Consider the following 17,692-nt stretch of genomic DNA (forward strand, 5'->3'; position numbering starts at 1 on the left):
TAAATCACAGGTCAGCCAAGCAGACGACTCACACACACGTAAATCACAGGTCAACCAATCAGACGACTCACACGACAAATAAATCACAGGTCAGCCAATCAGACGACTCACACGACACGTAAATCACAGGTCAGCCAATCAGACGACTCACACAAAACGTAAGTCACAGGTCAGCCAATCAGACGACTCACACGACAAATAAATCACAGGTCAGCCAATCAGACGACTCACACGACACGTAAATCACAGGTCAGCCAATCAGACGACTCACACGACACGTAAATCAACGTTCAGCCAATCGGACAACTCACACAACACGTAAATCACCGGTAAGCCAATCAGACGACTCACACAACACGTAAATCACCGGTCAGACAATCAGACGACTCACACAACACGTAAATCACAGGTCAACCAATCAGACGACTCACACGACACATAAATCACAGGTCAACCAATCAGACGACTCACACGACACGTAAATCGCAGGTCAGCCAATCAGACAACTCACACAACACGTAAATCAGGGGTCAGCCAATCAGACGACTCACACAACACGTAAATCACAGGTCAACCAATCAGACGACTCACACGACACGTATATCATTGGTCAGCTAATCAGGGGACTCACACGACACGTAAATCACCGGTCAGGCAATCAGACGACTCCGACAACGCGTAAATCACCGGTCAACTAATCAGACGACTCACACGACACGTAAATAAGGGGTCAGCCAATCAGACGTTTCACACAACACGTGAATCACAGGTCAACCAATCAGGCGACTCACACGACACGTAAATCACCGGTCAGCCAATCAGACAACTCACACAACACATAAATCACAGGTCAACCAATCAGATGACTCACACGACACGTAAATCATTGGTCAGCTAAACAGGCGACTCACACGACACGTAAATCATTGGTCAACCAATCAGACGACACACACGACACGTAAATCATTGCTCAGCCAATCAGGCGACTCACAAGACACTTAAATCAATGGTCAGGCAATCAGACGGCTCACACGACACGTAAATAACAGGTCAGCCAATCATACGGCTCACACGACATGTAAATCACAGGTCAGCCAATCAGACAACTCACACAACACGTAAATCACCGGTCAGCCAATCAGACGACTCACACAACACGTAAATATCAGGTCAACCAATCAGACGACACACACGACACGTAAATCATTGCTCAGCCAATCAGGCGACTCACACGACACGTAAATCATTGTTCAGCTAATCAAGCGACTCACACGACACGTAAATCACAGGTCAACCAATCAGATGACACACACGACACGTAAATCACAGGTCAACCAATCAGGCGACTCACACGACACGTAAATCACTGGTCAGCCAATCAGACAACTCACACAACACGTAAATAACAGGTCAGCCAATCATACGGCTCACACGGCACGTAAATCACAGGTCAGCCAATCAGACGACTCACACAACACGTAAATCACAGGTCAACCAATCAGGCGACTCACACGACACGTAAATCACTGGTCAGCCAATCAGACAACTCACACAACACATAAATAACAGGTCAACCAATCAGATGACTCACACGACACGTAAATCATTGGTCAGCTAATCAGGCGACTCACACGACACGTAAATCATTGGTCAGCCAATCAGACGACTCGCGCGACACGTAAATCAATGGTCAGCCAATCAGACGGTTCACACGACATGTAAATCACAGGTCAGCTAATCAGACAACTCACACAACACGTAAATCACCGGTCAGCCAATCAGACGACTCACACAGCACGTAAATCACAGGTCAACCAATCAGACGACACACACAACACGTAAATTACAGGTCAGCCAATCAGACGACTCACACTGCACTTAAATCACAGGTCAGCCAATCAGACGACTCACACGTCACGTAAATCAATGGTCAGGCAATCAGACGGCTCACACGACACGTAAATAACAGGTAAGCCAATCATACGGCTCACACGACACGTAAATCACAGGTCAGCCAATCAGACAACTCACACAACACGTAAATCACCGTTCAGCCAATCAGACGACTCACACAACACGTAAATAACAGGTCAACCAATCAGACGACACACACGACACGTAAATCACAGGTCAGCCAATCAGACAACTCACACAACACATAAATCACCGTTCAGCCAATCAGACGACTCACACAACACTTAAATAACAGGTCAACCAATCAGACGACACACACGACACGTAAATCATTGCTCAGCCAATCAGGCGACTCACACAACACGTAAATCACAGGTCAACCAATCAGACGACTCACACGACACGTAAATCACAGGTCAGCCAATCAGACAACTCACACAACACGTAAATCAGGGGTAAGCCAATCAGATGACTCACACAACACGTAAATCACAGGTCAACCAATCAGACGACTCACACGACACGTAAATCATTGGTCAGCTAATCAGGCGACTCACACGACACGTAAATCACCGGTCAGGCAATCAGACGACTCCCACTACGCGTAAATCACCGGTCAACTAATTAGACGACTCACACGACACGTAAATCATTGGTCAGCTAATCAGGCGACACACGCAACACGTAAATAACAGGTCAGCCAATCAGACAACTCACACAACACCTTAATCACCAGTCAGCCAATCAGACAACTCACACAACACGTAAATCACAGGTCAACCAATCAGATGACTCACACGACACGTAAATCATTGGTCAGCTAATCAGGCGACTCACACGACACGTAAATCATTGGTCAGCCAATCAGACGACTCACACGACACGTAAATCAATGGTCAGCCAATCAGACGGCTCACACGACACATTAATCAAAGGTCAGCCAATCAGACAACTCACACAACACATAAATCACCGGTCAGCCAATCAGACGACTCACACAGCACGTAAATCACAGGTCAACCAATCAGATGACTCACACGACACGTAAATCATTGGTCAGCTAAACAGGCGACTCAAACGACACGTAAATCATTGGTCAGCCAATCAGACGACTCGCACGACACGTAAATCAATGGTCAGCCAATCAGACGATTCACACAACACGTAAATCACCGGTCAGCCAATCAGACAACTCACACAACACGTAAATCAATGGTCAGCCAATCAGACGACTCGCACGACACGTAAATCAATGGTCAGCCAATCAGACGACTCACACGACACGTAAATCAATGGTCAGCCAATCAGACGGCTCACACGACACATTAATCACAGGTCAGCCAATCAGACAACTCACACAACACATAAATCCCCGGTCAGCCAATCAGACGACTCACACAGCACGTAAATCACAGGTCAACCAATCAGATGACTCACACGACACGTAAATCATTGGTCAGCTAAACAGGCGACTCACACGACACGTAAATCATTGGTCAGCCAATCAGACGACTCGCACGACACGTAAATCAATGGTCAGCCAATCAGACGATTCACACGACACGTAAATCACAGGTCAGCTAATCAGACAACTCACACAACACGTAAATCACCGGTCAGCCAATCAGACGACTCACACAGCACGTAAATCACAGGTCAACCAATCAGACGGCTCACACAACACGTAAATAACAGGTCAGCCAAACATACGGCTCACACGGCACGTAAATCACAGGTCAGCTAATCAGACAACTCACACAACACGTAAATCACCGGTCAGCCAATCAGACGACTCACACAGCACGTAAATCACAGGTCAACCAATCAGACGGCTCACACAACACGTAAATAACAGGTCAGCCAATCATACGGCTCACACGGCAATTAAATCACAGGTCAGCCAATCAGACGACTCACACGACACGTAAATCGCCGGTCAGCCAATCAGACGACTCACAAGACACGTAAATCACAGGTCAGCCAATTGACGACTGATTGACGACTCACACGACACGTAAATCATTGGTCAACCAATCAGACAACTCACACGACAGGTAAATCATTGGTCAGCCAATCAGACGACTCACACAACACGTAAATCACAGGTCAGCCAATCAGACGACTCACACAACACGTAAATTACAGGTCAGCCAATCAGACGACTCACACAACACGTAAATCACCGGTCAGCCAATCAGACGACTCACACAACACGTAAATCACAGGTCAACCAATCAGATGACTCACACGACACGTAAATCATTGGTCAGCTAAACAGGCGACTCAAACGACACGTAAATCATTGGTCAGCCAATCAGACGACTCGCACGACACGTAAATCAATGGTCAGCCAATCAGACGATTCACACAACACGTAAATCACCGGTCAGCCAATCAGACAACTCACACAACACGTAAATCAATGGTCAGCCAATCAGACGACTCGCACGACACGTAAATCAATGGTCAGCCAATCAGACGACTCACACGACACGTAAATCAATGGTCAGCCAATCAGACGGCTCACACGACACATTAATCACAGGTCAGCCAATCAGACAACTCACACAACACATAAATCCCCGGTCAGCCAATCAGACGACTCACACAGCACGTAAATCACAGGTCAACCAATCAGATGACTCACACGACACGTAAATCATTGGTCAGCTAAACAGGCGACTCACACGACACGTAAATCATTGGTCAGCCAATCAGACGACTCGCACGACACGTAAATCAATGGTCAGCCAATCAGACGATTCACACGACACGTAAATCACAGGTCAGCTAATCAGACAACTCACACAACACGTAAATCACCGGTCAGCCAATCAGACGACTCACACAGCACGTAAATCACAGGTCAACCAATCAGACGGCTCACACAACACGTAAATAACAGGTCAGCCAAACATACGGCTCACACGGCACGTAAATCACAGGTCAGCTAATCAGACAACTCACACAACACGTAAATCACCGGTCAGCCAATCAGACGACTCACACAGCACGTAAATCACAGGTCAACCAATCAGACGGCTCACACAACACGTAAATAACAGGTCAGCCAATCATACGGCTCACACGGCAATTAAATCACAGGTCAGCCAATCAGACGACTCACACGACACGTAAATCGCCGGTCAGCCAATCAGACGACTCACAAGACACGTAAATCACAGGTCAGCCAATTGACGACTGATTGACGACTCACACGACACGTAAATCATTGGTCAACCAATCAGACAACTCACACGACAGGTAAATCATTGGTCAGCCAATCAGACGACTCACACAACACGTAAATCACAGGTCAGCCAATCAGACGACTCACACAACACGTAAATTACAGGTCAGCCAATCAGACGACTCACACAACACGTAAATCACCGGTCAGCCAATCAGACGACTCACACAACACGTAAATCACAGGTCAACCAATCAGGTGACTCACACTACACCTAAATCATTGGTCAGCCAATCAGACGACTCGCACAACACGTAAATTACAGGTCAGCCAATCAGACAACTCACACAACACGTAAATCACCGGTCAGCCAATCAGCCGACTCACACAACACGTAAATAACAGGTCAACCAATCAGACAACACACACGACACGTAAATCATTGCTCAGCCAATCAGGCGACTCACACGACACGTAAATCATTGTTCAGCTAATCAAGCGACTCACACGACACGTAAATCACAGGTCAACCAATCAGATGACACACACGACACGTAAATCATTAGTCAGCCAATCAGGCGACTCACACGACACGTAAATCACAGGTCAGCCAAGCAGACGACTCACACACACATAAATCACAGGTCAACCAATCAGACGACTCACACGACAAATAAATCACAGGTCAGCCAATCAGACGACTCACACGACACGTAAATCACAGGTCAGCCAATCAGACGACTCACACAACACGTAAGTCACAGGTCAGCCAATCAGACGACTCACACGACAAATAAATCACAGGTCAGCCAATCAGACGACTCACACGACACGTAAATCACAGGTCAGCCAATCAGACGACTCACACGACACGTAAATCAACGTTCAGCCAATCGGACAACTCACACAACACGTAAATCACCGGTAAGCCAATCAGACGACTCACACAACACGTAAATCACCGGTCAGACAATCAGACGACTCACACAACACGTAAATCACAGGTCAACCAATCAGACGACTCACACGACACATAAATCACAGGTCAACCAATCAGACGACTCACACGACACGTAAATCGCAGGTCAGCCAATCAGACAACTCACACAACACGTAAATCAGGGGTCAGCCAATCAGACGACTCACACAACACGTAAATCACAGGTCAACCAATCAGACGACTCACACGACACGTATATCATTGGTCAGCTAATCAGGGGACTCACACGACACGTAAATCACCGGTCAGGCAATCAGACGACTCCGACAACGCGTAAATCACCGGTCAACTAATCAGACGACTCACACGACACGTAAATAAGGGGTCAGCCAATCAGACGTTTCACACAACACGTGAATCACAGGTCAACCAATCAGGCGACTCACACGACACGTAAATCACCGGTCAGCCAATCAGACAACTCACACAACACATAAATCACAGGTCAACCAATCAGATGACTCACACGACACGTAAATCATTGGTCAGCTAAACAGGCGACTCACACGACACGTAAATCATTGGTCAACCAATCAGACGACACACACGACACGTAAATCATTGCTCAGCCAATCAGGCGACTCACAAGACACTTAAATCAATGGTCAGGCAATTAGACGGCTCACACGACACGTAAATAACAGGTCAGCCAATCATACGGCTCACACGACATGTAAATCACAGGTCAGCCAATCAGACAACTCACACAACACGTAAATCACCGGTCAGCCAATCAGACGACTCACACAACACGTAAATATCAGGTCAACCAATCAGACGACACACACGACACGTAAATCATTGCTCAGCCAATCAGGCGACTCACACGACACGTAAATCATTGTTCAGCTAATCAAGCGACTCACACGACACGTAAATCACAGGTCAACCAATCAGATGACACACACGACACGTAAATCATTGGTCAGCCTATCAGGCGACTCACACGACACGTAAATCACAGGTCAGCCAAGCAGACGACTCACACACACGTAAATCACAGGTCAGCCAATTAGACAACTCACACAACACGTAAATCACAGGTCAGCCAATCAGACGACTCACACGACAAATAAATCACAGGTCAGCCAATCAGACGACTCACACGACACGTAAATCACAGGTCAGCCAATCAGACAACTCACACGACACGTAAATCAACGTTCAGCCAATCGGACAACTCACACAACACGTAAATCACCGGTAAGCCAATCAGACCAATCACACAACACGTAAATCACTGGTCAGACAATCAGACGACTCACACAACACGTAAATCACAGGTCAACCAATCAGACGACTCACACGACATGTAAATCACAGGTCAACCAATCAGACGACTCACACGACACGTAAATCACAGGTCAGCCAATCAGCCAACTCACACAACACGTAAATCAGGGGTCAGCATATCAGACGACTCACACAACACGTAAATCACAGGTCAACCAATCAGACGACTCACACGACACGTATATCATTGGTCAGCTAATCAGGGGACTCACACGACACGTAAATCACCGGTCAGGCAATCAGACGACTCCGACAACGCGTAAATCACCGGTCAACTAATCAGACGACTCACACGACACGTAAATAAGGGGTCAGCCAATCAGACGTTTCACACAACACGTGAATCACAGGTCAACCAATCAGGCGACTCACACGACACGTAAATCACCGGTCAGCCAATCAGACAACTCACACAACACATAAATCACAGGTCAACCAATCAGATGACTCACCCGACACGTAAATCATTGGTCAGCTAAACAGGCGACTCACACGACACGTAAATCATTGGTCAGCCAATCAGACGACTCGCACGACACGTAAATCAATGGTCAGCCAATCAGACGGTTCACACGACACGTAAATCACAGGTCAGCTAATCAGACAACTCACACAACACGTAAATCACCGGTCAGCCAATCAGACGACTCACACAGCACGTAAATCACAGGTCAATCAATCAGACGGCTCACACAACACGTAAATAACAGGTCAGCCAATCATACGGCTCACACGGCACGTAAATCACAAGTCAGCCAATCAGACAACTCACACAACACGTAAATCACCGGTCAGCCAATCAGACAACTCACACAACACGTAAATCACCGGTCAGCCAATCAGACGACTCACACAACACGTAAATCACAGGTCAACCAATCAGACGACACACACAACATGTAAATCATTGCTCAGCCAATCAGGCGACTCACACGACACGTAAATCACAGGTCAGCCAATCAGACGACTCACACAACAAGTAAATCACAGTTCAGCCAATCAGACGACTCACACTACACGTAAAACAAAGGTCAGCCAATCATACGGCTCACACGACACGTAAATCACCGGTCAGCCAATCAGACAACTCACACAACACGTAAATCACCGGTCAGCCAATCAGACGACTCACACAACACGTAAATCACAGGTCAACCAATCAGACGACACACACGACACGTAAATTATTGGTCAGCACGTAAACAATAGACCTGTTTACACACACGACACGTAAATCACCGGTCAGCCAATCATACGACTCACACAACATGTAAATCACAGGTCAACCAATCAGACGACACACACGACACGTAAATCACCGGTCAGCCAATCAGACGACTCACACAACACGTAAATCACCGGTCAGCCAATCAGACGACTCACACAAAACTTAAATCACAGGTCAACCAATCAGACGACTCACACGACACGTAAATCATTGGTCAGCTACTCAGGCGACTTACATGACACGTAAATCAAAGGTCAGCCAATCATACGGCTCACACGACACGTAAATCACAGGTCAGCCAAACAGACGACTCGCACAACACGTAAATCAAAGGTCAGCCAATCATACGGCTCACACAACACGTAAATCAAAGGTCAGCCAATCATACGGCTCACACGACACGTAAATCACAGGTCAGCCAATCAGAAAACTCACACAACACGTAAATCACCGGTCAGCCAATCAGACGACTCACACAACACGTAAATCACAGGTCAACGAATCAGATGACACACACGACACTTAAATCATTGGTCAGCCAATCAGGCGACTCACACAACACGTAAATCACTGGTCAGCCAATCAGACGGCTCACATGACACGTAAATCAAAGGTCAGCCAATCATACGGCTCACACGACACGTAAATCACAGGTCAGCCAAACAGACGACTCGCACAACACGTAAATCAAAGGTCAGCCAATCATACGGCTCACACAACACGTAAATCAAAGGTCAGCCAATCATACGGCTCACACGACACGTAAATCACAGGTCAGCCAATCAGAAAACTCACACAACACGTAAATCACCGGTCAGCCAATCAGACGACTCACACAACACGTAAATCACAGGTCAACCAATCAGATGACACACACGACACTTAAATCATTGGTCAGCCAATCAGGCGACTCACACGACACGTAAATCACAGGTCAGCCAATCAGACGACTCACACAACAAGTAAATCATTGGTCAGCCAATCAGACGGCTCACACGACACGTAAATCACAGGTCAGCCAATTGACGACTGATTGACGACTCACACGACACGTAAATCATTGGTCAACCAATCAGACGACTCACACGACACATAAATCATTGGTCAGCCAATCACACGACTCACACAACACGTAAATCAACGGTCAGCCAATCAGACGACTCACACAACACTTAAATCACAGGTCAGCCAATCAGACGACTCACACGGCATGTAAATCACCGGTCAGCCAATCAGACGACTCACACAACACGTAAATCACAGGTCAGCCAATCAGGCACTCACACGAAACGTAAATCATTGGTCAGCCAATCAGATGGCTCACATGACACGTAAATCACAGGTCAGTCAATAAGCCAACTCACACAACACGTAAATCACCGGTCAGCCAATCAGACGACTCACACAACACATTAATCACCGGTCAGCCAGTCAGACGACTCACACAACACGTAAATCACAGGTCAACCAATCAGACGACTCACACGACACGTAAATCATTGGTCAGCTAATCAGGCGACACACGCGACACGTAAATCACCGGTCAGCCAATCAAACGACTCACACAACACTTAAATCACAGGTCAACCAATCAGACGACTCACACGACACGTAAATCACAGGTCAGCCAATCAGACGAATCACACAACACGTAAATCACTGGTCAGCCAATCAGACGGCTCACATGACACGTAAATCAAAGGTCAGCCAATCATACGGCTCACAAGACACGTAAATCAAAGGTCAGCCAATCAGACGACTCACACGACACGTAAATCATTGGTCAGCTACTCAGGCGACGTTCATGACACGTAAATCACAGGTAAGCCAATCAGAAAACTCACACAACATGTAAATCACCTGTCAGCCAATCAGACGACTCACACAACACGTAAATCACAGGTCGGCCAATTGACGACTGATTGACGACTCACACTACACGTAAATCATTGGTCAACCAATCAGACGACTCACACGACACGTAAATCATTGGTCAGTCAATCAGACAACTCACACAACACGTAAATCACCAGTCAGCCAATCAGACGACTCACACAACACGTAAATCACAGGTCAACCAATCAGGCGACTCACACGACACGTAAATCATTGGTCAGCTAATCAGGCGACTCACACGACACGTAAATCACAGGTCAGCCAATCAGACGACTCACACAACACGTAAATCACCGGTCAGCCAATCAGACGATTCACACAACACGTAAATTACAGGTCAGCTAATCAGACGACTCACACAACACATAAATCACAGGTCAGCCAATCAGACGACTCACAAAAACATGTAAATCACATGTCAGCCAATTGACGACTGATTGACGACTCACACGTCACGTAAATCATTGGTCAGCCAATCACACGACTCACACGATACGTAAATCACAGGTCAGCCAATCAGACGACTCACACGACACGTAAATCATTGGTCAGCCAATCAGACGACTCACACGACACGTAAATCACAGGTCAACCAATCAGACGACTCACACGACACGTAAATCATTGGTCAGCTAATCAGGCGACTCACGCGACACGTAAATCGCAGGTCAGCCAATCAGACGACTCACACGACACGTAAATCACCGGTCAGCCAATCAGAGAACTCACACAACACGTTAATCACCGGTCAGACAATCAGACGACTCACACAACACGTAAATCACAAGTTCAACCAATCAGACGACTCACACGACACGTAAATCATTGGTCAGCTAATCAGGCGACTCACACGACACGTAAATCACAGGTCAGCCAATCAGACGACTCACACAACAAGTAAATCATTGGTCAGCCAATCAGACGGCTCACACGACACGTAAATAACAGGTCAGCCAATTGACGACTGATTGACGACTCACACGACACGTAAATCATTGGTCAACCAATCAGACGACTCACACAACACATAAATCACAGGTCAACCAATCAGATGACTCACACGACACGTAAATCATTGGTCAGCTAATCAGGCGACTCACACGACACGTAAATCATTGGTCAGCCAATCAGACGACTCACACGACACGTAAATAAATGGTCAACCAATCAGACGACACACACAACACGTAAATCACAGGTCAACCAATCAGACGACTCACACGACACGTAAATCATTGGTCAGCTAATCAGGCGACTCACACGACACGTAAATAACAGGTCACCCAATCAGACGACTCACACGACACGTAAATCATTGGTCAGCTAATCAGGCTACACACGCGACACGTAAATCACAGGTCAGCCAATCGGAAATCTCACACAACACGTAAATCACCTGTCAGCCAATCAGACGACTCACACAACACGTAAATCACAGGTCAACCAATCAGACGACTCACACGACACGTAAATCATTGGTCAGCTAATCAGGCTACACACGCGACACGTAAATCACAGGTCAGCCAATCGGAAATCTCACACAACACGTAAATCACCTGTCAGCCAATCAGACGACTCACACAACACGTAAATCACAGGTCAACCAATCAGAAGACTCACACGACACGTAAATCATTGGTCAGCTAATCAGGCGACTCACACGACATATAAATCACAGGTCAGCCAATTGACGACTGATTGACGACTCACACTACACGTAAATCATTGGTCAGCCAATCAGACGACTCACACGACACATAAATCACAGGTCAGCCAATCAGACGACTCACACAACATGTAAATCACAGGTCAGCCAATTGACGACTGATTGACGACTCACACGTCACGTAAATCATTGGTCAGCCAATCACACGACTCACACGAAACGTAAATCACAGGTCAGCCAATCAGACGACTCACACGACACGTAAATCATTGGTCAGCCAATCAGACGACTCACACGACACGTAAATCACAGGTCAACCAATCAGACGACTCACGCGACACGTAAATCATTGGTCAGCTGATCAGGCGACTCACGCGACACGTAAATCACAGGTCAGCCAATCAGACGACTCACACAACACGTAAATCACCGGTCAGCCAATCAGACGACTCACACAACACGTAAATCACAGGTCAACCAATCAGGCGACTCACACGACACGTAAATCATTAGTCAGCTAATCAGGCGACTCACACGACACGTAAATCACAGGTCAGCCAATCAGACGACTCACACGACACGTAAATCACCGGTCAGCCAATCAGAGAACTCACACAACACGTTAATCACCGGTCAGACAATCAGACGACTCACACAACACGTAAATCACAAGTTCAACCAATCAGACGACTCACACGACACGTAAATCATTGGTCAGCTAATCAGGCGACTCACACGACACGTAAATCACAGGTCAGCCAATCAGACGACTCACACAACAAGTAAATCATTGGTCAGCCAATCAGACGACTCACACGACACGTAAATCATTGGTCAGCTAATCAGGCGACTCACACGACACGTAAATCACAGGTCAGCCAATCAGACGACTCACACAACAAGTAAATCATTGGTCAGCCAATCAGACGGCTCACACGACACGTAAATCACAGGTCAGCCAATTGACGACTGATTAACGACTCACACGACACGTAAATCATTGGTCAACCAATCAGACGACTCACACGACACATAAATCATTGGTCAGCCAATCACTCGACTCACACAACACGTAAATCACCGGTCAGCCAATCAGACGACTCACACAACACGTAAATCACAGGTCAGCCAATCAGACAACTCACACAACACGTAAATCACCGGTCAGCCAATCAGACGACTCACACAGCACGTAAATCACAGGTCAACCAATCACACGACACACACAACACGTAAATTACAGGTCAGCCAATCAGACGACTCACACAACACGTAAATCACAGGTCAGCCAATCAGACGACTCACACGACACGTAAATAACAGGTCAGCCAATCTTACGGCTCACATGGCACGTAAATCACAGGTCAACCAATCAGACGATTCACACGACACGTAAATCATTGGTCAGCAGATCAGACGACTCACACGACACGTAAATCACAGGTCAGCCAATCAGAGGACTCACACGACACATAAATCACTAGCTCAGGCGCTATACGCCGCACAGCGCTGCTAATTTGACCCACGGCAGTTTGAAGTGAAAGACCACAACCGTCAGGGATTTACTTTGGGTTTTTAATTGCTGTTTCTGTCTTAATTCCGGCTAAATGAACAATTGAATGTGAACATAAAGCAGATGTTTAACCTTTGAACATGAACTACAGTGAGACCAAATGCTCATAAATATCCCAAATAATATGAACATATGATCCAGCATGAATGTTTTTTTAGATGCTAATGCATTTAGAATTAGCCATTTGAGTGAAGATGGAGCGACTAAAATGTCCCGGTGGTTTTTGCACTTACTTAGTTATAGAATTATGATATTAATGTCTGTATCATTCGCGCTAATGGCAGTACTTCAATTAGACACGGTTTCAGCACTTGCAATCAATATACTCAAATTAGCAATAAAACACGAGATGTCTTACTAATGCATTTTCAGATTAATTTTTATGAGTTCTGTCAATTATGACAATCAGACAGGAAGTACATAATCGCTCAGAAATGTGATTACTGTAATGACCGATTCTCCACCATTAATGGCTTTGCGTTGGATTTCTTCTCAGCTGATGTACATTAGTGTTGCAGGTGAAATGCTAAAATTACTTTTACAGTTTGCATCAGAGGTGGGAGTAAGTCACACATGTTCAAGTCACAAGTAAGTCTCAAGTCCCATACCATCATGTCTCAAGCAAGTCTAAGGCGCATGTACACGCAACCAAGTCAAGTCAAGTCAATGGTTCACTTCAATCAAGTCAAGTCGAGTCCTGCTAAGGGTCAAGTCAAGTCCAAGTCAAGTTACAATACCAAACAGAAAAAAAGTTTATATTGGCCTCAACCTTATTTATTTTTGATTACCTTGATTACCTTTCTTATACATTTATATCGTGATATTAATAATATTCGTATAATTTATTACAGCATGTATGTATGATTATCAAAATTTGGAATTATTATGATTATAATAACAATTATATGAAAAATATTGAAGATAAAACATTTGAAGGCAAATTCACAATGTTGATGCATTTAATTATATTGGTTTTATAGTAAATGTCATATGTTTAACTTTGCTTATATATTTTTTTATGCAATATCACCCAGACATTAACTTTCCCATTAATAGCCCATATTTGACCCCTTAAATTGATTTCCAGGGGCATTTTTTTTAACTATGTTCTAACCATTTTTTTTTCTATCCATGCATTTACACTGCAATTACAACAACATAAATAATGTTATGAGATTAATTATTTAAATATAATAATTTTAATATAGAAAAAAATATATGCTAAAAAATAATTCTATTTTTTTTTAATTAAATTAAAACCGCCAATAGGTGGCGCAAATTCAACGTCTTAATGTACGAGTCATAGAAGCATTTATTCAACTGATTCGTTCAAAGCGGCAGATTCAATCTGGAACTAAGCAACTAGGTCACTCAATCACAAAAACCCCAGATTTACTCTTTTTCTGTGGCTTGTTTGAAACTACGGTCATTGGAGAAATAGAGCAAAAACAGAGAATATTTACAATATTACGTCTAAAATGTCACATCACAATACTCTTTGTGGACTGTTGTAGCCTATAAAATCATTATCACATTTGCAATCGCGCCAATATTCTGGAAATATTTTTTATATCATATGTTATAAATATAAAAATAACTCATATAGGGACATTTTTTCCACATCTTGAATTTTGGGTGCATATTAATTCTGCTCACATTGCCCCCCAACCCCCTTATAACATCTGACCCTGCTTCAAGAGAAACATAAAACACGACAAAACATCATTAACAGTTTTCTATGCTGTTTTTAGTCATTGGAAAGAGCGACATATTTGGCTTTAAAGTATGATTTGAAAGAAACTGTGTCAAATGTCTGCGTGAATTTATGCACGTTCTACAAAACATGCCACCATTAATTATCATTTGAATCTATTGACAGCCTTAAGCTATATTTGAAAACATAATATTGTATAAAGAGGCATGCTGTTTTAACCACTATTCTTTCTAGATTTAATGTTAGTCAAATTAACTATAACAAACAGGTTAAACAAGCCATAGCTTACTTTTAGACGTGGTGAATGAAGTTTGAGGTTGTGATGGTCGTGTCCGATATCCCTTGCCAGTTAAATCTTCTTGTATGAATATGGTCAATTTCTAGTGTTTATGTCCAAAAAGAAACGATGCTGGAGATCTTTTTGTATTTAGCGTGCTCACTGAGGTGTGTGTTTTTTCTGTGCTCTGTGCGTCACGCAATCGCACAGAATCTGATGACTGGCATCAATAGTTCTGTTGCTTTCATTTTGTTCATCAATATACTGTATGTTGCGATGATTTATATAAAAATATATATAAAGTCATTTTCGAGTCATAGAGTTCAAGTCAAGTCTCGAGTCATTGGATCTCAAGTCAAAGTCAAGTCATTTTCATTTTCAAGTCTCAAGTCCTTAAATTTGCGACTCGAGTCAGACTCGAGTCAAGTCATGTGACTCGAGTCCCCCATCTCTGGTTTGCATACAATGTTATGAGAGCAAATAAATGGTCTGATCAGCTTTAAAAAGGAGGAGAAACACGTGTTCTATGTGTCTATTGTCAGCTTTGGCTTTTGTCTTGCTTAGTCGGGGACATTTAATTTAATATTCAACAATATTATTGATCTCCTGCATTGACAATCATTATATGAGAACTGAACTGAGCTGGACGATGACATCATGCTTTACTCCAGAGTGGTTATATAAATTAACTAAATTAATTACTTTTTTTACAACAAACATGAACCATCACTGAACTTAGTTAAGCTGGACTGTATTTTCTTCTGGAAACAAACTTGTTGCATTATTTTCCTGTTATCTCTGTAAAGCTGCCTTGAAACACTCTGTATTGTGAAAAGCTCTATATAAATAAACGTGACTGGACTTGTTTGTGTGTGTCAGCGGGTCAGCTGGCGGGAAACTCCTCAGTGGAGATGTATCGGCAGGTCCTGCTGTCCGGCTGCCGGTGTGTGGAGCTCGACTGCTGGAAGGGTCGGACCGACGAGGAGCCACTGATCACACATGGCTTCACCATGACCTCCGAGATCTCCTTCAAGGTACGCCAACAGGCAGTAGCCATGTTTCCGCTGCGGGCCGGGGCGAGCCGGGCTTTAACGGGCGGGCGGGGCTCATAACCTCGGGTCTGGAGAACCGGCCCAAAACCTGCGTGTTTCCCCTGTCGAGCCTGAAGCACTAAAACACACCGTAACACACCTCTCTGGAACAACGGCACACACACACATCATTACACCAACAAATGGAAGTTTTATCAGAAAACTAATCAGAAAGAAATCACTGAATATCCTCCATTTCACCTCTAAGTCTTGAATGGGATTATCTTTGGGCTTTATTAGATCATATGGGGTTTGGTGAACAATTTATTAAGTACATTAAAGTTCTGTACGCAAACCCATGTGCAATGGTGTTATCTGGCAATGTTTGTTCTTCACATTTTACAATTTCTAGAGGTTCTCGCCAAGGATTCCCTCTGTCTCCGCTATTGTTTATTTTATCTCTTGAACCTTTTGCTCAAAAAGTATGTCAATCTATAAATATTTTACCCATCATAATAAATTCTACCATTCACCATGTATCAATCTATGCAGATGATGTGCTTCTTTTACTTTTAGTAAAATCTCGCAGTCGTTTCCCCATGTCCTGAAGCTATTTTCAGACTTCAGTAGTATCGCAGGATATAAAATAAACTGGCAAAAATCTGCTCTCCTTCCCCTAAGTAGCTCTGGTGTAGATTTAACTCAAATTAAGATCCCTATTGTAAACCAATTTAAATATTTAGGAATTGATATTTTTCCAACTTTGGAATCTACAGTCAGTGAAAATTATACAAAAGTTCTGGAAAAAATCAAAAAAGATTTGGGGAAATGGATGTCAATGCCTATATCTTTCGATGCTAGGATTTCTGTTATAAAAATGATGGTGTTACCGCAAGTAAATTTTGTTAGC

The 17,692-nt window shown here is 44.4% G+C and overlaps 1 protein-coding gene across 2 annotated transcripts in view; it reads left to right on the forward strand.

The window, feature by feature from the left end:
* Positions 1–17,692, forward strand: part of plcb1l (phospholipase C beta 1-like) — a 233,917-nt gene that overhangs the window by 119,720 nt on the left and 96,505 nt on the right. For both annotated transcript variants that reach the window (XM_077245642.1, XM_077245643.1), the window contains exon 11: positions 16,631–16,785. In XM_077245642.1, the coding sequence (XP_077101757.1) occupies positions 16,631–16,785 (155 nt within the window). The remainder of the gene's footprint in view (positions 1–16,630; positions 16,786–17,692) is intronic.

The sequence above is a fragment of the Siphateles boraxobius genome, unplaced genomic scaffold (assembly GCF_051911475.1).
Source record: "Siphateles boraxobius isolate OS27281-9 unplaced genomic scaffold, OSU_SipBor_1 274, whole genome shotgun sequence".
NCBI lineage: Eukaryota > Metazoa > Chordata > Actinopteri > Cypriniformes > Leuciscidae > Siphateles > Siphateles boraxobius.